The 25284-nt window shown below is 36.6% G+C and overlaps 1 protein-coding gene across 1 annotated transcript in view; it reads right to left on the bottom strand.

The window, feature by feature from the left end:
• Positions 1-24475, bottom strand: part of WDPCP (WD repeat containing planar cell polarity effector) — a 105281-nt gene extending 80806 nt beyond the window's left edge. Inside the window, exons 1-7 of the mRNA XM_086460867.1 lie at positions 24415-24475; positions 22825-22869; positions 19359-19429; positions 19051-19110; positions 9794-9908; positions 5985-6118; positions 1326-1517 (exon numbers count right to left, since the gene is read on the bottom strand). Of these exons, the coding sequence (XP_086316993.1) occupies positions 1326-1517; positions 5985-6118; positions 9794-9908; positions 19051-19110; positions 19359-19429; positions 22825-22869; positions 24415-24475 (678 nt within the window). The remainder of the gene's footprint in view (positions 1-1325; positions 1518-5984; positions 6119-9793; positions 9909-19050; positions 19111-19358; positions 19430-22824; positions 22870-24414) is intronic.
• Positions 24476-25284: the final 809 nt, after the last annotated feature.

Raw genomic sequence — 25284 nt, 5'->3', positions numbered from 1 at the left:
AGCTTACAAAGAACAGGCACACATTTTAGCTACCAGAGTAATTTTTATATGTGATTTGGCATAGCTGCAGGAGGAATTGAGAACTGCAGGTGTATATCAGGCAGAGAAGAGAGATGAGTCAAAGATGACCGCTAGTGGAGAGAGGTCAATTGAAAAGAAGTAAAGAAGGCAGAACTGGAGATAATTTAAACTTAAATTCTACAGTGACTAATGACTGAAATAAGAAAGAAAAGCTGTCTCAACTGCCTCTTCTCTTTTGCTTTCAATACATAGAAAATCCCAATGGAAAAAAACCTCATTGAAATTAATATTAGTTACCACAGTAATAATTCCAAGACATTAAAACACTTATATCTTCCCTAATTAAAGAGAACAGGATGTTGTTTGTGAGAGCAGCTTATTCTAAAGTGTTACTTAGAGTTTTTCCCTACAGGGAAATAGCCTGTAATAGCTACTCCAGAACAGCTATTCCACAGCTGATTCTCAAGTTTGTGCTCTTCTCCCACAGCCACAGCCTTTTTAGTCCATATTTGTAGTGGCTTAAGCTTAACTGAAAATAAAACTCCAGATACAGAAGCATCTCTACAAGATGCTAGTCCAGAACAGTGTTTTAAATTCAGGCTCCAGCTCTTTTCAGCATATGCCCAGATAGCTTCATTTTTAAGTTTTTACTTAACATAAGAAACTGGATTCAAATATTCTTAAATAAAATACAAAGTAGATGAAATGGAAACAACTGCCTAAAAAGGTAAGCCAAGCAAATGCCAGGAGGAGGGTCAGCTTGTAGCCTTGTTCTAACTTGTAGCTTACATTCCCACCTGTAGATGGAGAATTTTGACTTTTTATTTAAGAAAAAAAATTGGCCCCTGATTTGATCAATACTCATAGCAACAATTTAAGCAATAGCAGGGTGTAGCTAAAATTTTGTAACAAAGCATTTCAAATAGATGTAAAATGTCAATCAGTCAACATTGCAGACAACGTAAAACAATTGCATTAGGCAAGCATGCAACAGCTACAGTTTCTAACTCATATTGGAGTTTTCTAATCTGATACTTTATTTTCAGTGTTAGCAGCTCCAAAGCTATTCCATTATAAAGACCTCACTTCCTCGCTACATTTTTCAGATTGCCAGTTTTGATGTGAAATAGTAAACATATTAAATAAGGTGCCTTTTTCATTAAATAATGAACCTTTGCTTTTAAGATTAGAATGGCTGATCTTCCTTTCTTATGCTTTTATCATATCTTTTCTTTATATCTACCTGAATATGCACTGAATAGCAAATATGAAAAATCACGTAACAAGAGAGTTCAGCACTTTACCTCCAATTTGCCATGTGCACAGCTTAATAGCAATAGGTTGGCTCTGTCCCTCTCACAGGAAATAGGAGACCAAGGCCATGCTCCATCACTAGTTGCTGACCACCAGCAAATGACCATATCTTGCATACAGTTTATTGCCAGGTGACGCTTCATCCTTCTACCTTCTGGTCCGCGTATATCAATGTAAGAAATCTGATGGAAGAAAAAATGCAGGAAATATTTGAGGTGATAAAATAGACTAGTAGGAGCAATTGGGAACATTTACTTTGGATATGTGAAAGAGAATATATATATACACAGAGGACTGCGCACATATATCTTCATATAGGCTGTCTGGAAATGTAAAAAATATCTCCTCAGACAGAAAAAGACATGCTCACGCTTTTATCTATGGGGAGGCAATTGGGAAGGAAAGGAATGTGAGTTAAGAAGGAATTTGCTGCAATGACTCCAATCAATACCAAAATGTACAGTCATGGTTGCTTGACAGCATCGACCTACACACAGGATTTAAGCTTAGCCATATTAAATGACAAGTTCTGCAAAGCTGACCAGGGAGCTAAGGCTAGTGTTTAAGACATAATCAAATATTAAATATATTCTACAGTGTTTGAACAAACATACATCTTTCTTTTTCCTCTCTAAATTAAGGAATCCAGATACAAAACATCCGCTCTGCAAGAGAATATATACTTTTCTGCATAACATGGATGAGCTACAGCATCATGCGTAAAGTTTATGCAGCTCTTGAGAATTGTGCCTCTTTCTCAGGAAGGATTTGTGGAATTTATTATTCAAACTCTGTTATTTTGGAGCATGGTTATTTGAAAACATGAGCAGTGCACCATCTGGGTGACACATGCCAAGGAAATATAGATTGCACCGCATTTCTGCTTAAGGAATTAATGGAAGGTTGATAGCTAGGGGAAAAAAAAACCTATCTTGCCATTGCTGGTCAGCAATAATCGAACCACTTTCTGGGGATTAAGCGCATGGCTAAGCCTACTGGACCAGACACTAGCAAAGGGCAGGGGGTCTTCTTATCAGAGAAATGCTTCTGGAGCCAGTCTCACTACATGACAGATTGCTTTCATATTCCTGTCTGCAAGGCAACAAAGGATGGCAGTAATGCGATAATGCCAGAGTGCAATGGGTGTTAAGAACCCGTTGCATTTATGTATTGTATTTAGTAAATAATCAGGCTCATCCAAATTGTGATCTCACCACTCAACCAAGGCCATTAAAATCAAGGTTAATGCTTTAATAATCCTTTGCTGGTTTTTTATATGGTCAAAAAGAACCCTTTTCTATTTGCATGGTCATAATATTATTGACCTCTTCATCCCCTGAATACACATCAAAAGGAACTGAAATCAAAGTAATTACCAATGTTGTTCTCTCATGGTAAACATTTAACTCCTTGTACTGTCTCCTCCTTCAGTAAATTGAAATGGATTAAAAAAAACACAGATGGGAAAAACTTGCAAAAGGTCAATATTTTCAGAATATCCTGTGTTTTATTTGTCAAAATACTTAGAAGTGTAAAGATAAAACACACATAAAAGTTAACAGGTAGCTGCTACATGAATTAGAAACATATATAAATAGTTTAATTTGGTGACACACATTTATTAGGACAGAAAACCACAAATACTTTCACAGATATTAATTAGTCCTGTATTGCAGTGTTAACGGTTCATAACAATTTCACATAGAGTAACAGCCACAAATCTTTTGTAAACCTTTATGTCTTGCATTAGACCATGGCACTCTCAAATATGGACTAATGCGACTGAGAAAAGAGAAATTATAACAGTTGTTTTTATATTTTGCTGGTCTTCAAGACTGTAGTGATTTATATAATAAGTCTTCCTTTATTTTTTCAAAGTGTAAATAAAATCCAAGGTGGTATCGTTTAGAAAGGAAGAGGATAGAGAAAGCAGTTCTTCCATTTAGGTATGTATTGTGTAAAAAAACCAACTTTTGGATAAATATCAAGCTGTGAGGAGGAAAGCATGGTTGACTTGTTCTTATTATCAATAGCGCTCTGACAGTATTGCCTGGTGTTCCCTGCCAATTTTGCCCACCATGAGGCTGGACAGTGAACAACGTGAAGTTGCTTCTGTCCAGGTACCAAAGAAATTACAATGTTAATATGACAGAAATTTAATTATATCATCACATATGATTGTAAGCAAGCATTCCCCTCATTTTAGAAAAAGGAATTTAATCCCAAATACTACGTACATTTCTCAAGGCTACACCAAAAGTCAGAGCCAGAAGTGAAGGCTACACTCAGATTTCCTGAATCTTAGCTCCATATTTTAATCCCGTGGTAGTTCTATACCAGTGCAAGCTACCTTTTAATTCAATTTCTCTTGGGAAAAAAAAAAATAAACAAGAAGGAACAGGGTTTTTTTCTGAAGTGTATATTGTTACAAGTTTGCACATTTGCAACTGAGTACCACCTTTTGTCTCTTTTCTTACTGATAGCAAAACTAGCGCTGACTCTGTCTGTGATCTTTTAGCTTTTGTAAGTTTGACCAAAATCAGCCATGAATAATTCTAACTCAATGCAAAGAGATGACATAATATTATTGCAGTAGTGAATAATATTTTCTGCTAGCTCACACTGGTGCAATTTTGAAGATAATAAAAACTATATTTAGCTGCTTAACAAGCAAGCCTCACACAAAAGAACATTCAATTAAAAAATGCAAATGCCTTTTTTTGGCTGGCAAAGAAATAATCCATAGTGATTCCCACTGATTTCAAGAGAAAGCAAAGTTAACATTGAATATGGAGGCGTTTCTAGAAGCTCAGCTGTGTCAGCAAAGAACTGAACATAACAACCCTATTAAGGAGCGCAGCGGATATTTCTGGTTTCCTGGGGCAGAGAGAGTTTTCTATGGATTAGGCTTTCCTTCTTTCTCAAGAAAAAAGTGCCATAACCATTGGATCCAAAATGTGTCCAGCCATACTCAGAATGAAAATACATTTTCTAAACATAAATTAAGTAAGGAGCTATGGTTCTCACAATTAAATGATGAATGCGGTCTTCAGCTCACCACAGCTTCTTCGTTAAAGTTTAGTGCTACTAAAAAAACCCAAACCCTATACACCACACACCACACTTGCTTCTAAAGCACAGCCTTAACAAACACCATAGGCCAGGCACAAGCACACATCATTTTAAAGTAAACTACATATCAGCTCAGTTCCTGGTGAACAGTGAACTGTCTCAAATCCACGTTATAGTGGTTGGATCAATCTCGCAAACACAAGTCATTGCTGAAAAGAGGCCCTGAACTGAAACAGCCTGGAAAATGTATTAGATATTCATCCTAGCAGAAAGTATTTCTACAAAGCAAGTTAAAATGTATTATGGCAAAACTTAAATTAAACGTATCCTTAAAAAGCTTGCCTTGCAGATGCCAACTCCCTTATGTGAGGAAGCAAATTACTGAGGGGTTGTCAAGGGGAAAATATTTTCTACCACAAGATTGTTTTCCTTAACATTTACCCAGTCTGAAATAAACACAAACTCTCTCTTTTGCTCACTATGTTATTCTACCTTTCTTGGGCAAAGGCTTGTCTCTTCCTCATTCTTGCAGTGAATTGGATGCAGCCCCTTTCCTATTCTGTCTGTTCACAGTTAATTGCCTTTGGCTGATTATTTTTTCATGTTGTCGTAGCGCCAAGCACTTCCACCTAAGGTTGGCCACTGCCCTGATGCCAAACAGCTTATGGTCAAAATAAATTATGTCTGCACAGCCCAGTCTGTCCAAGACAGTGTAAATCAGCTTGAAATGAGCTGGTTTCTACTGTCATCCAAACCAGCTAGTTTAAAGTCAGCTCAGCTATCTCTAGACTACCTTTCAGCTACTGTTGTGACTGCGGTACAGACATACCTATACACAAAGGGCTGGAAAAAAAGGAGTATTTTAACCTTCACTGTGTAAGTAGTGAATTGAGATACAGAGGCACCAAGTCACTTGCCTAAGGTCACATACATAGTTTGTCAGTGGTGAGAAACTCAGCTCCTATATCTTGAGTCCTAGTTCAGTGGCTTAATTGTAAAACCAACTCTCCCAACAATATGATTATTGCAACTAGAGGGAAAATTAAGATTTCTGCAAAGAATTACAAGAGTCTTGGAGCTTAGACAGATGACTGAATTATCATACCTTCGTGAGTTTGTGTATATCAGCTGAGCCATAGTAATTGACCACGCGTGCGTTTTTAGCCCACAGCAAACAAGAGGTAAAACACATTAGCTTAAATCTTTGACACTGAAGTTTACCATTACAGTTTTTGCTTCATGCTTGTTAGATGCTGAGACTGTGCAAAGGGTCAGTCACCGCTGTTCAACTGACACAAGGTAATCTGTTAAGCAGGGGTAACTCAACTGTGTGTATGAACCCTTAACCTAAATACAGTAGAAAACAGAATCCCTCTTAGCACAGTATTTTAACTCATTAACTCAGAATGCCATGTAATTTTTTTTGACTTTTCAGTAACTGCCATTTTTAGAATTTGAGCTGTTCTGGTCAGTTATATAAAGGTTTGCATTTTATACTGCTATACAATATCAGTGAGTACCAATGATTCATAATGTAAAGTCGCTGCAGTATTTACAGACACCATGGACAGCTATACCTTAAAGTCCAAACAAGAGAGTTTTTCCAGTCTTTTGTTTACATTGGGAGAATCCATCTTCTTTGTAAACTGAATAAAGCAGAGTTGGTTATGGTCCTCAAATGACAAGATGATGAAATTGTCTGTAAGAAGAGCTGAAAAACAAATAAAAATTGTCACCACTGTAATACCTGTTTCTAGTAACAAAACAAATTACCAAACCCTCCACTGAGACATTGCAAAAAGCAATTTTTTCAAGACAGTGTCTTAAATATTACACTGAAACCTCTGTAATCTCCTAAAAGACATCAATGTGTCATCCTGCCAGGACCTTCTTGGAAATGAAAAATAAAGCCTAGGGAGTACTCCAATTACATAAACCTGAATAAATTATCTTGTATCAAGTTACCACTACATTCAACTATATATTTTATGCCCTTCCACATTAATTTTCATCTCAGTTCAGCCTTCAGTATTTTTTTTCTTATGGTAACATCACCAGTATTTCGGAAATGCACCTAACACTGCATAGCTTCTGTTAAGGATGATAAATGCAAATTAGTACTTGAGGTCTATCTGGTATTTTGACATTGTAAGGTTCCAGGTCCTGCTGCAGACACCAAAGAGACGGTTACATGCAAGATTATGTTTCAGAGGGGTTATGAATTTGCTGAAAGCTTCACATGGGGGTACCCAAACAACACAGGTAACAAAGATGGAACAGACTCCCTTGGAGTCTGGAAAAGTGTGGGGAATCCCCACTGTTATTGTAATGGGGTGCTAGACAGAAATAATTGAATATAAAAGTGATTAAGTAATTTGACAATGAAAATTAATTAGACAATAGTATCTAGGATTTTTCCCAAGTGCTATTCAGTTGTTCAAGCACTGCCCACATTTGTCTGATGTCTGAGAATGAAAATGAGTCATCAGGGTAACTAGTACCAGATCACCGAAGAATTGTTAAAGAGAATCAGGTTTAAAGTAAAGCTAGCAAGCTGTTTTGAGAAAGTAAACTCAGAAACCTCTGCTAAAAGGAAAATGTCAAGTAAAGTCGAATCAGATTTAAAAACAAACAAGCAAAATCCTGCAGAACAAGCCCTGAAAAACAACAACAAAAAAATGCATTTGTGACTAATATCCTAGATTCTTAAATGTATTTTACATATCCTTAAGAGGATTGATGGTTTAGTCTTACATACAAACACTGAATACCGGCTACTCAGCTTTGCTTTGATTTAGTCTGATTTACAACCAGTTGCATTTTCCAAGTCATGTAGTGGCATAGCTCTGAGGTATCTGGTATGCAAATGCTAAAGGGTAAAGTTTAAAGCCAAATAATTGCCTTTGAAATGTAACATTAACACTAGCTGTTGAAAAAAAAAAAGAAATGGTGATAAAGTATCCGACATGGTGAGTCAGAAGCTATAACCAAGATCCTAAACATACATGAAAATTCAAAGCCACTGAGTATGGCCTCCTCGATATGTACACAGTTAAAATATTTTTATATCCTCACAGATGTAGTTTGCATTAAAGATGACCTACAGCACACTTCAGATGCTTCTGAAATTTGTTTTGGTTGAAGGAAAGAAAGCAGGATTCAAAGATCCCTGGGCAGGTGTGAATAAGACACAATCAAGTCCCTTGATTTTCAGTATTTGTGGTTGTCCTGTGCAGAAGAGGAGACTAGATCGACATGAATGCAACAATGGGCAGAGTTAGTCCATCAGCCAGAGAGCATCCATATGCTGCAGAGTCAGATTACCCTAAAAAGGCAGGCAGTGTCATTAATATTCTATATGCTGGTTGCACAAGACCTCAGTGTCACAAAATAATTTAGAAAATGAGAAATACTGTTTTCTTTTAGGAAAGCATTTTTTTCTATAATTTGTAATTAAATTAATTTTTAAATTTTGCCTATAAATAATAAAAAACAGGAGGACTTTGTTAGAGGCAGGAGGATTATAAATGCAATCTTAATTGCGTACTTTGTGCACACAATCTGACCTTAATTCCAAATGTTAAAGAGGACATGCTACTGTGAGTTGGAATTATAACATTTCATGAGTAACTTTGGCATATTGTAATCCTTATCCATTTCTACATATACACAATTGTTAAAGTAAGAACTGTTATTTCTTGTACTAAATATCAAATTTCTTTTGGCCAATTTGATAATCACAATCCCAATTTCAACCTAGATTTGGAAAGATGTGCAATTATGTTGGATGAAAATTAATTTATTCTAGGGCTACATTATGTTGTGGTTCTCACATAAGGATAATTCAGTATAAAAATTTGTAATTTGAATACTATTTGCACAGGTAATGAAAGCACGTTCTTTTGTTGTTTATGAAAACAAAAAATGTATTGCAATGACAGGTATTGCGGGTTTGGCTTTTACTGCAGCACTCCTATTTCACCTTCAGATATGGGTATTACCAAACATGGAGGTTTAAGAAATTCTTGAATAAGTGAAAATAAGGACAAACCATTATATATCTTTATTTATAGCATCTTGAGTTGTGTAACTGTAGAAAACATATTTGTTGCTTTTTTTATTGCTTTAGTTGTTAGCTTTTCTAGTTAACTGTATTTTTTTTAAAAAAAATTGTATTTCTATGACATACTAAGGCAATGTAAGGCAAGATATGCATAATTTAATTATTATATCTACATTATTTTTTATTTAAAAGACAGAGCATTCTAAGTAAGTTCTACAAAAAACTTCAATTTGGGTATAACCAAAGCGTCCATGCTTTCCTACTTTTTGTCACCTGAAAGTATGAAATCCTCCCTCTGGAAACAGAGGGCAGAAAAATCTGAGATGGAATTGGTAGTCTGGTAACTCAGGTGAAGAGTGAAAAAAGGAGTCAAGCCATTAAATGTGTTCTGTGTTCTCTCTGTAACTAGCTGATAAAAAAATGAGGTTCAGGTTAAATTTTTTGATATTATAGATTCTACTAACATAGGTACATTAATGTTATTTTACAAGATTAATCTACAGTATATTGGTAAGAAAGATCACAGAGACACAGTATTGCAGGTTGCCTAAATAACCAGGCCAATATTCAATAGATGCTTGGGTATGGAAGAAAATAAACCATTAAAGATCAAAGATAAATCTAGCATATATTCTTATTAAAAGAACGTAATTTGAGTCTACTTTTTAGAACTTGGAAGACAATGCACATGTAATTTGGCTCGCACTGAAATTCCATATTCTTGATCATGCAGATGCCAAGATACCTGGTTGAGTTCTCAGTGAAGCTCTGTAGAGAAACACTGAGAAAGGTATAGTTGTACTATAAAGCTGCTGAAAACAGGTATGTTTTCAGAAGTTTTCTTCTGCTTTCAACTAAAACTTCACTTTTGGCAGTGACTAGTTAATAACAGTAGTGAAATTCTGGAAATGTACAAACTAAATCGGAACACCTCCACATAACTAATGTTATGCAGCCTTTTCTAATAAGTAAATATTTTAATAACTATCCCATGTAGTTAATCAGTTGGCTAATGTTTGGTTCTGTCCCATTTTCCTACTTATGAAATAAACACGACAAGTTCAAATGGTATGTTCACAGCGATTAAAACATGTAAGAAACTGAATTTTAGAAACCCATTCAGTATTTGACAAGCCTGAAAACTTTGATGTTAAATATTATTCTTAAGTGTTCTTAGTCCTGAGGGTTGTAACTATGGCATTACATGCAATTACTTGTTGTGTTTGCAAGTCCCCAGTGGCAATAATTAGTCTACCTGTTGACACACTGTTTCTCTACCCTATTGTTAATGCAGGCAATTGATTTGCACGTGGGTGTAATTACCATCACTGATGGTGTCGGAGATGAGCTTCCCCACCAGGGTCTTGTCAATCACCACTTTCTCCAGCTGTGGCCCAGAAAGGCTTAGGGACACCAATATACCTGAGTGAAAGAGGAGCTAAATCCAAATAGTGAGAAAACAAGACATCAAGAATCATTAATAAAGTGAAATGTTCCAAGGTACATATTAGCAGCTGTCCATTATGTAGTAATCCAATTTTCACAATTACAAAAAAGGCTTATCGTTGATGTGAAGTTGTCTTATAATGCCTTTGAAAGCTGTTTCAATGAGAGAGATGTAATACGACACTGAATCACACAGGTACAAGAATTACACTTGCTGAACACTTGAAGAAGATGCATGCTAAGTCCCCAAATGTTGCATAAAATGTACTGAATTAGTTTGTTGAAAATGGACATCAAAATTCTGTCCTGTATGAGCAAAGAGATGATGCTGATCACTATCATGCATGGACCTGTTTTTTTTTCTATACAAAATAACTGCACAGCCTGCATGAAAAAACATACAAAGTTGAGCATCATGTAATTTTATATTATTACCACTGACTAAAACCAGCACCTTTTTGCTATCCTTGCTACTCCTGATTGTTCATTTATTGTTTAAATTAAACAATGGTATCCTACCACAGTGATAGCTGTGGGCTCCTAGTAAATCCACATACTCCTTATCATAAGGGTATAGATGTCTCCCTTAGAAAGAAGGAATTTAAACCATTGGACAGAATAGTCAGAGGTTATTTCAGAGTTAACTGAATATTTCTGCCTAATTAATCTCAATTAACTGATACATATAATCTTGAAGACTAAGTCATGGTACTTATCAGCTCCTTCTGATGACATATCTTACATAAGAGAGAGAATGCTCAGTGGGAGGAGTTATGAAAACCATTTCTTTTTGCATAATTAAACGTCGTCATTTTCTGAATGCAACTGTCACAGCAAAGAAATTCAGAAAATAAACCCCACAAAATTCCCTGCTCCATTACGAGCTGTCCTCACTTTGACAAGTTACTCCAGTAGTAGGAGTACACCAAAAGCTTTATTAAGGAGGTATTATCTTTTCCTGTGTTATTAAGAAAAAGTTAGGGGTTTATAAACAAAATTATTGACCATATTAATTGTTTAACTCATTGCCAAACTTGGATTCTACAGAAACTTTGACGATTTTTCCCCCTTGAAACAGGAGGAAAAATCACTACTCATGCAGTACTCATGCAGATCTTCTCACGCAGTACTGAAAACACAATGCATTTTAATTCATCTTCCAGTGCCATCTCTGATCCTGCAAGCTCCAGGACTAGACGACCTCAATGTATAAGTTGAGGAAGTTTCAGGCTGGCTCTCATTCCTGCTACACAGCAGCAGTTCTGAAGGACTCATTCTGGCAGCTAGGTTCATCATCCTCTAATCAGTAAAAAAAAAAAAATAATTATTTGTTCAGCAGAGGCTAAACCAGCCCTAAACTTGCTGAATAATCTTTTCTGCTGAAGGAATCCTCAGTGGAAAGACTGTTGCAGAAGATTACAGAGGGCTCACCAAAGGCCAGAAATCTGGGACTCCAGCTCTTTACTTCTACCTAACTGCAGATTTTGAAAGAAATCTCTGTGCTTTTAAAAAACTTACTACTAGATAAATACTCGCTCTTGCAGTAGAATTTGGCAGAAAAATCTGTTTGTTTTATGCTAGAGCTCTGAGACAAATATGGTTGCAATACACTTTTTAGAACAACACACATCATAAAGGTCAGGTGAACTTTCTTGCAGTGAGACCTAGTGGATGTATAATAAACAAAAAGTACTAGGGATAGGAATGTAGTGATCTAATTGAGGTTACCTCCTGTGCAATGCTCTGCTCCCAATAGTTTAACGACGACAACTCACGGTTACACATATTTTGCTATATTACTATAGCTCTGTGCTCTCTGTAGCAAAGAACAGGACAAGCATATTTCAATAAATTACATTCTTGCCCTGACTAATATCTTTAACCAACATTTTTCCAATCTATCTTCCTGTCAATTCACAGTAGTTTGAAAATAAATTCTAGTGATGTCAAACACAAACAAAAAATACCTGTGATGTGAGATGAATTTTTAAGAACAAACGATCATTTCCCATCCTGCCAAAGTCTAATCATGCATTCATTTGATAAATATATATAGTCAATGTTTCAATATTCCCTGTCATAGGGAAATGACAGCCCTCAAAGGACTGATGTCCTTTAAGGTTTTGCCCTAGTAAAAATGTTGGACACAGTTACACTCACACAGTTTTTATTACAATCTTTCAAAACTTCAATATCCTTACATTGAAGTTAGATTAGATAAAAATCACAATTTATTTCCAACTTGATAATGTTAAGTCGAGCAAGGTTTGACTACGGTTGGCTATAATTGTCCAAAGAACCTAGTTGACAAAGTGAGGGCTGAAACCCAGAAGCTGACGAACTATGATGCATCAATGATCAAGTATTATTACATAAATACTCTAGAAAGATCAGGTCTAAATTACTGAATGAATATCAGCCTGCCAGAGAAGAGTAAAGCACCCCAAATCCTTCAGTGTTATGTGCCAACATGAGAGCTCTGGTGCAGTCACAGAAATAAACCCTCCAACTTGTGTCTTTCACAACCCTTAGAAAACGTGACTGTAATGGTATAGGAAATCAGAAGAGAAAGCTGGAGTTAACCTGGAAGAAAAACCTAAGTGAACCAGAAGTCTGTAGTCTCTAGGTTTACCTAACAGAGTAAGGATATATACCACCCACCCAGGTAAAGAGGAGAGGCAAAACAAAGGAAAAAATGTGTTTTGATGTGTAGATGGTCAATGATCTTGAATGACTGCATTATGGAATAAGGCCACATGCTTGTCATTCTGCTGACATCTAGTGTGTCCATCCACTACATTGCTTAGAGCCATGCTTGCCAACTCTTGGCTTGAGAGCAACCAATAAGGTTAGGATTCTTTAACTCTTAAACAGTTAAAGAAGTTTCAGGGTGTAAATTAACTTTATGCCTATATGTTCTTTTCCTGGTAATGACACAAACCACATCTGTTACAGAGCTAGAACAGAAATCTATGAAAACTGCTCCAGTGTATGATGACATTTATATAAATATAAAATATTGTGCTGATGGGTATGCTTTGCTTTACAGCTATGAAACTAGTCATTAAACCAATGCTATGTATTTTCAATATTTCATAGATCTCCTTCTATGCAATCAGTATGTTGTGATAGAATGACAAAAAGTAGATAAAAATAATATAATTTCCATGGCTTTTATTGTTTCTCCCATTGCGCTCCCTCTATTTTTACAGTAAAATATTCTTTCCCATTATTCTCCACAGAAGTTTGAGATATATGCACAAAACTGAAATTTTAATTTAATCAATTTTTGCTATAACAACTTACCATGGTTGATAACATACCTGTGGTCCACAGGTTTAAGTCCTTACCTCTAGGAACTTTAGAGTCTAAATTAAAAAAATAAATCAGAGATCTTACAGACTATATGGCCATGTAAGGTCAGTATTTCTTCTAGCTCCCTTTAAAAATCCTTTGGATTAGAATGGGGGCTTTTTAAAAAATAGTTCTTAAAGCTTACCATGAAATATAAGCAGGTATTTAAATAAAGCAGGGAAGTGGCTGAGTCACCATTCCTGGAGGTATTTAAAAGACGTGTAGAGTAGATGTGGTGCTTAGGGATGTGGTTTAGTGGTGGACTTGGTAGTGTTAGGTTAACAGTTGGGCTCAATGATCTTAAGGGCCTTTTCCAACCTAAATGATTTTATGGTTCTATACTATCTTTCATCAAAAATATTCTGCAAAAGAAAAAACATTTATGTGCTCAAATTGAAACTTCACTATTTTAATTCCTTACTCACTGTGTTGTCGATGCAAAGATTGTTAGATGACAATAAGATTTAGGTGCTGTTATACATAAGCTTACATTGTTAAGCTCATATTTTGGGGGATGGGAGCAGTCCAATCATAAGCACAAATGAATGTAGAGCAAATGTGGAAGGCTACAAACTTGGCCTGAACACAGATATACAACGATCCAACTCTAAAACATACCATTCAAGGGAATTGCCCATCATTGCTAAGGAATAAAAGAAAAGGTAAGAGGCATTATTTACACAAGGCACTAAGTCATTCCATCTAACAGATATCTAGTTAGGGAAAGAAACTCAGAGTAATGAAACACTTCACAAATTTTTTAGACTGAAGAGCCATGATGTGAAAAATAGAAATCAGAATAGTCATCTTTACAGCTTTAACAGTCCCAAGGTGTTCCTAAACAAAATATGAAAGCATGACTCCACACCTATTGGAAGAACAGGCATAGCCTTTATAGTACTTGAATGTAGTCAGAGTAAAATGTTTGTGCATCTGGTCATTCTACGTTCTGGGAAGGAAGGGCCACTTAATTGCCTTGTTACTGAGGAGTTGAATGTGAAGAGTTCGACAGAAAGAATCATGTACTTTGTGTGCCAAAAATGGCTCTCCAATGAGCAAGAAAGACATAAGGAGGAGCAGAGGACACTCAGGGGAAGACTTAGTCCTTCCCTTCCCCAATAGCAAAGCGCTCCAACATGTATTTGAGTTACTTTTTATTAAGCGAAGGACTTAAGTACAGGTTCATGACTTAACCGACTTTGGTAGAACTTAAGCATGTACTTAAGCAGATTCCTTTATCCTCGGAAGCCCTAGCCCTGGACTCCTCATTCATGCAGCTTAGCTGCTTATCGACCCTTCTACCTAAAAAGATACCTGCAAAGCAAAGCCAGGATTTGCTTCTATCTGATTAAAATTGGATGAGAAGGAAAATATGCCTGTAAAAAATATTGCTGCAAACTGTTTTCCCTTCCAGAGCCCAACTAACAAAGGAATATGCAAAAGGAGAAGAGAATTGCAAAGCATTTCTTGTTCAAGCAGGTTCCCAGGGTTTTTCCCCACCTCTTCATTCCAGACTGCTTTCTTAGCCACCCTACCATAATTACTCTGTTGCATGCCTTATTTCAGGTGAAGTTACTGTTGTTACATGTTGCTGTTTCACAATAATCGATGCATTTGTACTTCTAGCTCCAAATATCTAAAACCACACAACACCTTAATGGTTGCGATCAAAAGCAACCAAAGGAATTTAATATGAAGGCAGTGTTCCTCTTAATAACTGGTGATGGGTACTAGCTTCTAATGTATTCTAGCCAGAATGTCTTCATTTTGGTATGAGATGCGCTACCGTATGTCACCACATATCTTGCTAAATCAGTTTGCTTATGGGCACTGTAGCTGATATAACAAGCCATGGCAGCAAATATTGCTGTGTATCTCAATTCAGAATCCAGTTCTGTCAATTGCAGTAACATAAAAACCATTCATATACATATGCAAATAGCAACACAAATCAATTTAAATAAAATCAAAGTAATTTAGCAAAGAATACATAAATCTTTTTCATTAGCAGGTAGCAGACATGATTCACAGCTAGTGCTTGGCTTTTATACAATATAACAGTGTTGGCATGTGTTTAATTCTACATGGTAATGCGAACATTAAACCAAAAAAGGTTGGAAATGAAATATTTCAGCTAGATCTCATTAATTTTACTACCTTATATTATAAAACCATACCTGAAACAATGGCATCATTTCATAGGATTGAGTTAATGATTTTGTGGCAAAACTTAAAAGCATTCCAAAGAATTAGAGAAGGAGACCAAGAGGAAGGGAAACAGCCAGAGCTGAGTTGAGTAAACTCAAGAATATTGATAAAATTAATTCCTCAGTTTATTACTCCTTGGCAGAGAAAGCCAAGGAGTAAATTGTTTATTTAATTATAAACAATACAGTGGCATTTTATTGTAAAGATTTCTTGTCTTTTTATGGTCTATTAATTTTCCTTTGACGTCAACTAACTGAAGTTTACAGGATTATTTCAGCAACTCATCACAGGTCATCAGAGCTGGGGTTCAGAAGTACCGTACAGAAATGGTGTGCATTCACATCCGATCACACGAGTAGGAACAAAGCTAAAGACAAGGCCTTGGTCCTTTAGGGCTCAACTGAGCTCTTTTAAGTAGGAGTGCAAGCTCCTTGACAAAAATCCCTGTACAGTCTAGGTTATGCTTACATGAACTGGCACCTCATCTATTTCAGAAGCTCTAAGCAGTACTAAAATGAATCCTTAGGCCTGCAAAAATAAAGGCCAACGGACTTTTTTTGGCAATGGACAAGGAAGTAAACACAAAACTTCTAATGCACTGATTGTATAAAAAAAAGTAATAGGAGAAATTCTGATGCTTGAAATGAAACATTAAGAAAGGTAGAAAGCTGGGCCAGCACTACAGCAGTTCTAGGCAAACTCATACAGAAGAGCCAATTCCGAGAAGCACATTCATACAATGGACAAAGTAATCTGCATGCAAACTAACTACATTTTTCATTAAGGCATATGCATGAAGTCTAATTGGTCATTTGCACACAAACGGTTAACCTGACAGCACACTCATTTTTAGCAGACATATGTTTGAATTTATAGCCCCCAATTTTTGCCTGTGGGATAGTTTGAAGCTGGAAGTGCTGGAGGAAGCAGTGAGGGATTAGGAATAGTTTAGATGTTGTTTAGGTTCCAGAAGGCACACTAGCAGCAGTCCTATGCTTGTTTTTTACAAGATCTGAGGGAAATCATACTACTCTTAAACGATAGTCTTGTTATCATTGTGTCACCTTTCAGATTTTTTTCTGTTTGTTCTGTCCTGCTAAAGGTGCAACAGCCATTGAGTTTTTGGAGAGCACATCGTTATCATGACACATAGGGAATTCTTCCTGGTTCAGCTAAAGATATGACAGATTCAAATACATAGAACATTTATTGAAAAATGTGATGGCTTTTGAGTTAAATGTTTTAATTTCTATAAATTAATTTATTTGACATTGTGTTGCTACTAAGAAACAAACAGCTAGCAAAAAAAAATGCTGTAATTAAGCTATATATTCAGATTTAGCGAAATCACTGGAAATTATGACAGTCAGAGTAATTCACTACATGCTCTCCATGCTGTTTGTCTGACATGTTGCTTTTTATTACACTTGAAAGTTAATGCAAACACAGACTACTCCTCTTCTACTAGCAGATACTCTGGTATCCATCCAAAGCAGCATGTGAATACAGCAGTGCTACAACATAGATCGCACCGTTGTGTGATAAGGACTTTCTGCTGAAACAGTTAATTAGTGTCCTACTTAGAAATAAACCAATAAATGTACAACATCTTCTCCAGAAGATTCAGAACATTCGTATAAAAAAGGAAGAGTCCAGATATTCCTGCAAAATACTCAAAGACAGATGAGCAGCAGAAAAACAAACCATTTGACACAAAAATTGACAGAAGACAGCTTTTCTGTTCTAGACTCTCCCAAGTTATTAATTTTTCTCTGTTTTATTTTCATTTGTTGGAGAACTTATATTTTCAGGAAGACAGAAAGCAGAATAACACAATTGTTTCAGCAGAAGATTCTAAACCCTGTTGGAGATTTCAATTATCAGCCAGTATTGTATAAAAAAAATAAATTGTTTTGTGATTGAGAAACCAAAAGCAGAATTTAAGGACAGAGAAATGACCATGATTTTTATCTATAACTTTAACTCTGGCTATGTTATAAGCTATACTATCACTTATACTCTGGCTATACAAGCCATCTAAAAACCCCTAAAAAACCACTCGAGTTACCAAGCTTCCCCTTTACATGATTTGATCCAATATAGAGCCAGACCTAATATACTAAGATAAAAACATCCATCTCCATTCTTTCCAATCTCGTACAAGAAATAAGTAAAATAGTATTTGTCTCCTTTTTGTTTCTGTAAGCCTGAAACTACTCCAGAGGACGTTAAATAAAAAAAAAAGAAATTTTATACAGAAGTGATAGTCAACCAAAGGTGTTATAAAGGCAGGATGACACTTATGTATTGGTAAGGCATGCAGGTGGATGCAGATAGATGGGACGGGAAGGAAAATGATAGAGGGAGATTGGATGAGGAAAGCAAATGAAGAGACAGCAAACTGGGAAGTAGATGAATACACTCATGGCTAATTGACTCAGTATTTCTTAACCAAATTCCTCTCCTAATCAGAGCAATAATAACAGAAGAACAAAAAAGTCCTCTAAATTAGCATGCAATTAATATTCAAATCAGTTCTAGAAGATTAACATTCACAGATATATACTATGTAATCTGTATCCAAATGATATACATTTACTAGCGATAAGATCTGATAGGCAAATGAAGCTTAGTCAATCACATCTTCGTCATTGATACAAAAAGACTATGCTATTTGGCATGTCAGGTATTGAAAAATTTTGCTATTCTTAAAGCCATTTCTGCATTTCAGCTGAATAATGTTTGAATATTTAATATTCATCCTGCTGACACACATTTGGAACTACTCAAACTAGAAGAAAAAAATTACGAATCTCAAAAAGCATAAAAGTTAGAACACAAAATTTCTTTTTTTAAACAGTACTAGTAACATTTACAAGTATTCTCGACACCACAGCAGTTTCAAATATGATGCACATTCCTCACGAACAACGAAGACTGCAGAAACTTATAAAATACATTATATATGTTTTTCAGAATAAGCCCATGATTAAGGAGCTAGAGCATATTCAGCTCTCCCACCTACTCTACTGTTCTGTGTTAAAGAGGATGTGAAAAGCTGTTTCTTGTATACAATATGTGGAGCTTACATAGAGAACATAGCTACAGCATGCCACGTCACAGCACCTTTTGCTCCATAACTTGGTTAACGATCTAGCTGGTTTATAGTTTCCCTCCCATATTATGCAAGCACAAAAAGATTTGTGATAGACGTAAATAATTAGATATAAAAATGTAATATAACACAGATTCCAGACTTGTCTATATATTTTAACTGCTCCCTTAGCCTGCTATTTTGAGGTACAGGATACTTTCAGTTTTCCCAAATAATAATCATCTCACAGAAGTAGGGCCTTTTAATGTGATTTTTCTTGTTGATAACAACTGTATTTTTGTTTTGTAGCAACTATTTCAGGTTAGAAATGTAAATAAACACAGTCTAGTTAATAAGAGTCCACACATTAAAAAAACCCAATGATTTTCTGCGTTAGTTTTTTAACACACTTGCATCAATCACTGAATGGCTGTTTGGCACTGACTGAACATTGCAAGAGCTTGTCAAAACATTTTACCTGACAGATATGTTTGTTCTTCCATTTGCTCAGCACACATTGACCATTTTGCATTAAGTCCTAAAGGCCAACAGAAAACAGAGAGCAGAGTTAGCAGTACACACTGTCACTATTGGTTAACATACTTCTGATTTTCAAGTTTATAGATGAAGCATGCCACACAAAGATGCAGCTGTTTTAGAACAGCCCGCCGGACAAAAAGACATTTATCGTCACTGGGAGAGTTGGATCTTTATGAAAATTAAAGTTGTTGAAAGAGGTTTGAAATCCAGATTATGTTGCTGTGCTTGAAACTTTCTGGAACATACCTCTACCTCCTTCAGAGTATCTCGCAGTTTGTCTGGTCGCTTGTTTTTCAGTATCCACGGATAATCTCGAGCTGGCAAATAAAAGTTAAAAAAAAAAAAAAAAGAAGATAGAGAAATGTGTATATATAGGCAACTGTATATATATGTGTGTGTATATATATGTATGTGTGTGTGTACAAACACACACTTAAATGTAATAATAAAAAAAAAGTTCTTCAAGTTAGCTTCCTTTTCTGTGGGAACACAAAACTAAGATTTCTAAGAGTTACCTCAAACATAAAACTTATCTATAATTGGAAGGAAATGGCTATGATTTCTATTGGTTTGTATTGTCAAATGATATCCTTTTGAAAGGCCTTGTCGTAGGAACAGTTAGCATGAAATATCCACACTCACAATGACTTCACCATGGCAATTGTGTACAAAGCTCTCAGGATGTAGTATCTTACCCAGCTGCTAAGCACTTGCAATGAGAAAGCATCTCACATTCAATCTGTTAACTCAGATTCAAGTTATCAAATCCTAAACAGATACTACTCTTTTGAACTAGCATTTCATTGTCTAATTTGAAAAATCAGGCACTAACGTGTCTGCAAAACATATATGCATGAATATATGCATATATAGAGGTATTAACAACAGGTAACCATGAACACCATAACTTGTATTATGGACTATAGTTACTTATAGGATTTGTTCTTGAAAATTTGGTCTGGAGAATCCGTAAAGTCAAGCACACGAGAAACTGCATGATGCTACAGTCCTTTAACAAATTTATTAATGTTTAGCAAAGTATTGTGAAAATTCTGGCCCGATACATTAATCCTGAAACCAGAAGGCAAAGCTTCCTCTTAGTAATTGGCTTATTTCATGGCTGAGCATCAGGCTCTAACAACTTGTGAAATCTCATCATTTAAAAGTGAGGAGTTTTCTGTTCATAAGTATACAATAAAAACCATGAGAAACTAGAACACATTGTCATTTTAAAACCTAGCCCATTTAAAGGCAACCTGATGAAAAGTTTTGAGCTCTGAGCTGTCAGTTTGTATGCCAACTTCCAGGCTAAATGACTTAACAGTTGTGTTTAAACCTCCCTGAAAAAAGGAGCTTACAATAGAAGTGCTATAGAGTGAAAAAATGAAGGATTTCATATAGCAACAAAAGAGCATAACAACATACAACTTCTCTTTGTATTTCATTGGACTGAAGCCAGTGTTGGTGGAACTGTTATGATAATATTAATTAGGCATGTAAGATCGCATTTTCAATGGGTGCCTTCATAAATACTGGAATATTTATCCATATATGCAAGATGGGAAATTGCCTGTACAGATACCAAACTATATATACAAATCAGCAGCTGTGAATAAACTTACCCAGTGCCCCTCTTTAAGAAATGAGCCATACAGTGCTTTGTGCCTAGGCTATCCCTCTATTTACAGCAACAAGGGGCAGTAGTTTGTGTTCCTTTCACATGTCATGCATATGAAAGACAAGAGTTTGGGCCTCTGCATAACGGGGTTTATCTGGGTCTGCTTCTCTCTTCATACAGGCAGTGCCTGTAAGACAATGCTACACAGAGCACGAGGGATGTAAATCCATTACGCTCCTCCCTACTCGTAACACTTTCTCACCTCCCCACCTTTACAGAGCTGTATTGATTCTGACTGACACACACCCTCCACAGCGGGTGTAGATCTACCACGTGGCTGCGTGCACCTTTATACCCATCCCCAATGGGGCTTCAACCTGCTCCAAACACACCTTGTGGTGTTGCAAATAACTTATCCTTCCAGAACACATTTTGCCTTCAAACGCACGTGAATTTTCACTATGATAAGATAAAATGTTAAGGCAATTCTTACAGCATACATACTACTTTGTGAAGTCGCTTAAAAATCAATTAGATTATTCAGAGTTGTCATGTAATAATGTTTGAACATTAATGAATGCTCTGAGCAATAATAACTATGCAGGAGTTGTAAAACTTGAGCTAAAGAGAAGTTGTACTAATACAAAAATCTTTAACTGTCACATTGCTGCTGTGTGATTGCATAAACTGAAATTGCTTTTAACCAGATAATGCAGGAACACTGTGAATCTTCCAAAGCTAAAAGCACTCTGTGAAGGCAGCTGATGATTAACCTGGAATTTGATTGTGGCTGGAAGTATTTTAGTTATAATTCTCAGTTTTGAGGCAGTCAGTATTTCAATTCAAGAGCTGATTGGGAAAATGTGTATTGCTCAGTAAAATTTCATACTGATTTACTCAGCATACTCATTGCTGAGTAAATTTCATAAGCAAAAATCTGGTTTGTGATTATTTTTGCAACTCCTCTTGACAATGGATTTGAGAAGCAATACACACCACCATGCTTAGTGATGCAGAGAAAAACAGATTGCAAGTATACCAGGAAGGAATAATTACAACTTTTCAATTGTTTTGTGCTGTATAGTTCTGTGACCGTCTGTCTTAGACGGCACATGCAGAAAGTTACGCTGGAAACAGCCTGAGGTTATTTTAATGCTTTTCCAGGGGCATCACCAACCCAAATTAATAATTGGGTCTTAGTGTAACAAGACACTCAGGAAACGCCCTTACATTCTGCTAGCTTTTGCTTCTCTTCTCGGTAACTGCGCTTTACCTGTGATGCTAAAGGAAAGAAAGGATGAAAAGATGAATGCTAATCCTGACAACTGCTGTCAGCAAATGCGAATATTGGCGAGCAGGTTCATGCAGTTTGTTAAAACACAGAAATTTACGAAAAATCAAGACAGCCCTGGTGTTTTCACCCCGTAAAACAGATATCTCAAATGTGCAGTGAAAGAAAGGCTGCTGCGGCCCAACAACAGGTGGCTCCGGCAGGGAGCGAAGCGAGCTGCGGGCCGGCCGGCGGAGTGGCCGAGTCGGCCCAAGCCGAGGGGGCCCGGCCCGACCTCCTCCCAGCGCGGCCGCAGAGAGGCAGCACCTCTCGCCCGGACAGACCTTTCGGTGAAACTCCCGGGATGAACGGGACCCAGAGGGCGGCCCTTCGGCTCCGCGCAGGCCGCGGGCAGGGCCGCGGGGGCCGGCGCTCCCGCGCGGCGAGGGCGCCCTCTGCTGGGGCGCCAGCGAACACCCATCCCCGGCGTCCTGCGGCGGGCGGGGAGGGCGAGCAGCGCATCCCACATAAGGTAACACGCAAGAACTGAGAGCCTGAAACCCCACTAAGGTTTCTAATAACGTAAAGGTTGCGTTCGTGTCGATATTTTTCCTTTTTTTTTTTTGCCTCCGTGGGATAAAAAGTTTTAAAATACTCCGACGTAACTCGGGAGAGATGATCTCTTCCTGTGCTTCCTCACTCAGAAATAGAGGCACACGTCAACATGAAATTCAAAGTTGCGTTTTTCAGAGCAAGCAGGCGGTGTCAAAGATTGAACATCTGGAAGTTTTGTTTAGTTTTAGTTGTGGTTATTTGTATTTTACCTGGTTCGTTCTTGTCATAGTACTGGTGGATCCCAATATCTTCATCTATAAAATGGAATGCAAATATATTTAATTACAGATGTGACACGGGAAACAAAACACAACTTAGCAAGCAAAGTACAGCATCTCCATTTTTGCTAGCTGGAGCAAAGCATTAGGGATTAAAACACAAGCCACAGTGGAAAAACTACAGCATATAGTCTGAATACCAGCAGGAATTTCCAGAACCAGCAAGCAAGGGCTGAAGGAGAATGTGGCAGGTACTTATATTTATTTGGAGCTGTCATTTCCTTCACATACACTCTGATTCTCTTCCAGCTGCCGACATGCAAAGTATCATGGTGAAAAGTGTACCTCAGAATAACTTAAAATATTTTCTGATGGCTGGCAAAGCTGAGCTAAAGACAACAGGATTTTTTAAAGGCTGCCCTTTCAAATGATTCAATATTCTTTATCTATAGGTATTGTTCCCATGGCAAAGAAATTTGGATGTTTCAGGTACATTGGGACTGCAAGCCACACCAGCCAGCTCCTGATGTGGCTGACTAGTAAATACTTAGGTGTGCCACGGCAAGCTCCACCAAGCATATCTAAGCGTGGTTTGAAGTTGCATTATTTTCAAATAATTAGTTTGACACTGCATCTGTCTACTTCTAAACTCAGACAGGGATATATCATGGGGAGAAATTCCCTACATGTAGGAAGGCACTGGAATGGCAGGCAGCTTTTAAAACAATGCAGCAGTCCCTTCTGCCTCAGAATTTTAGAATTAGGCTTGTAGGCAACAAATAAATGGACAGAGAGGAAGCGAGAAGGTCAAAGGCAGAAAATAGGCACAACAGGCCACAGTACACCTTGAACTACAATAAATCACAACTATGTGTTTACTTAAACCATCAGACTTTTCTATGAAATACAGCTTTTGACTTTTTAATCTTGTTGTTATAGTTCTCACACAAAGATGGGATGCCAAGATACAGTTAATATTTGAGTAATAACATTCAACTGAATATTCATTCATATTCAGTTGAATTGTCAATAATATTCAAAATAATATTTCAACAAAAGTATTGTACACTACAAGTTGCATGGTGTCGTAAATAATTAAATTTAAAAAGATCGTAATAATGTCGTAAATAAATAAATAAATATTTTTATACGGTCCACTTATAAACCAGTGAGGGTTTTGTTTAGTATTATATTTTAGCAATAGCAAGGCAAGTTGAATGAAGGTACATGTGGCTCCTGGAACAATCAATTAGTAAGATAAATATATCTTGTAAGTACAAAATTTCAAGTAATCATGCAAAATACCCAGAACATGCAGTAATTTTTTGTTTTCATGCTAAGTACAAATCACAATGCCTCTGCAAATCATTTGACTACAGATCCTCACTCATCCAAACTAGTCATTAAACTGAAGCTTGCAGTCAAGTAGGGCATAGCTTCCTAAAAAGGAAAACGCAACCAATCAAACATAATCTTAACATTTTTTACTTGAAAGGATGTACCAGTTCTATGATGAGATAAGCAAAGAACTGACCAAGTTCAGACTTTGCTGTTTTGTTTTAGTAGCAGGTAACAGCTCACCTCTAACATGTAAGTTAGTCTTCAAAGACCACAGAAACATCTCAGTCAGGCAGAAAGACATGTGGTGGCAGATGGAGGAGCCTTAGCACTATGAAAAGAAGGAAAGAAACTGCATGAGCAAATTAATTACCCTCTGTCACTGGTGCAACTGCAAGTATTTTGGAAACTAATTGCTAGAAGAACCTAGCACTGACGATATTTTTCTATATGTAAGTTGTAGTTTTTGACTGCAATAAAATGAAGAATGCATGGGAAAGAACAGGATAAGAAATGTATATATGTCTATATATACATCATATACAGAGACAAATCAATGTTTGTTTAAAATTACAGCTGCTCTCACTAAAGTAAATAACTTCGTCCCTGATGCTTCTCATATACATGTTATAATCTACTTTTATTGTACGATTATTACCTTAACACATGCAGAAGATCTGGCTTAGACAGGAGAATTCGACTTTCAGGCCAAATTTTTTAAACACTGTACATTGGAAAGCATCAATATGGTCAAGAAACACTTTTGAAAACACTCACAGACATTAGTTATAGAGCTAAATATAAAAAATTACATCCTTTAAATAAAACAGAGCACCTAGATTAAATCAGTTAAAACTGACAAAACAACAGATGTGAATCATATAAAATATGAGTTGAAATATTATGTACATGGGCTACAGTTATAAACTGCTGTGGTTTTTTGAACAATCCATCTGAATAGTCCCACTAGAGGATGTGTTGTGTTCCAAAGGAGCATTGGGAATCTTCTGAGACACAGTAACCAACAGACTTCCCTGAGTAATTTTCTGCAGCGCTGTAGCTATAAGTGGGCCATCAGAGCTATTACTTTCATGTCTTTTGCTAAACTCAAGA

The sequence above is a fragment of the Leptosomus discolor genome, chromosome 2 (genome assembly GCF_034619465.1).
Source record: "Leptosomus discolor isolate bLepDis1 chromosome 2, bLepDis1.hap2, whole genome shotgun sequence".
NCBI lineage: Eukaryota > Metazoa > Chordata > Aves > Leptosomiformes > Leptosomidae > Leptosomus > Leptosomus discolor.
This window is presented reverse-complemented; position numbering and strand designations above follow the sequence as displayed.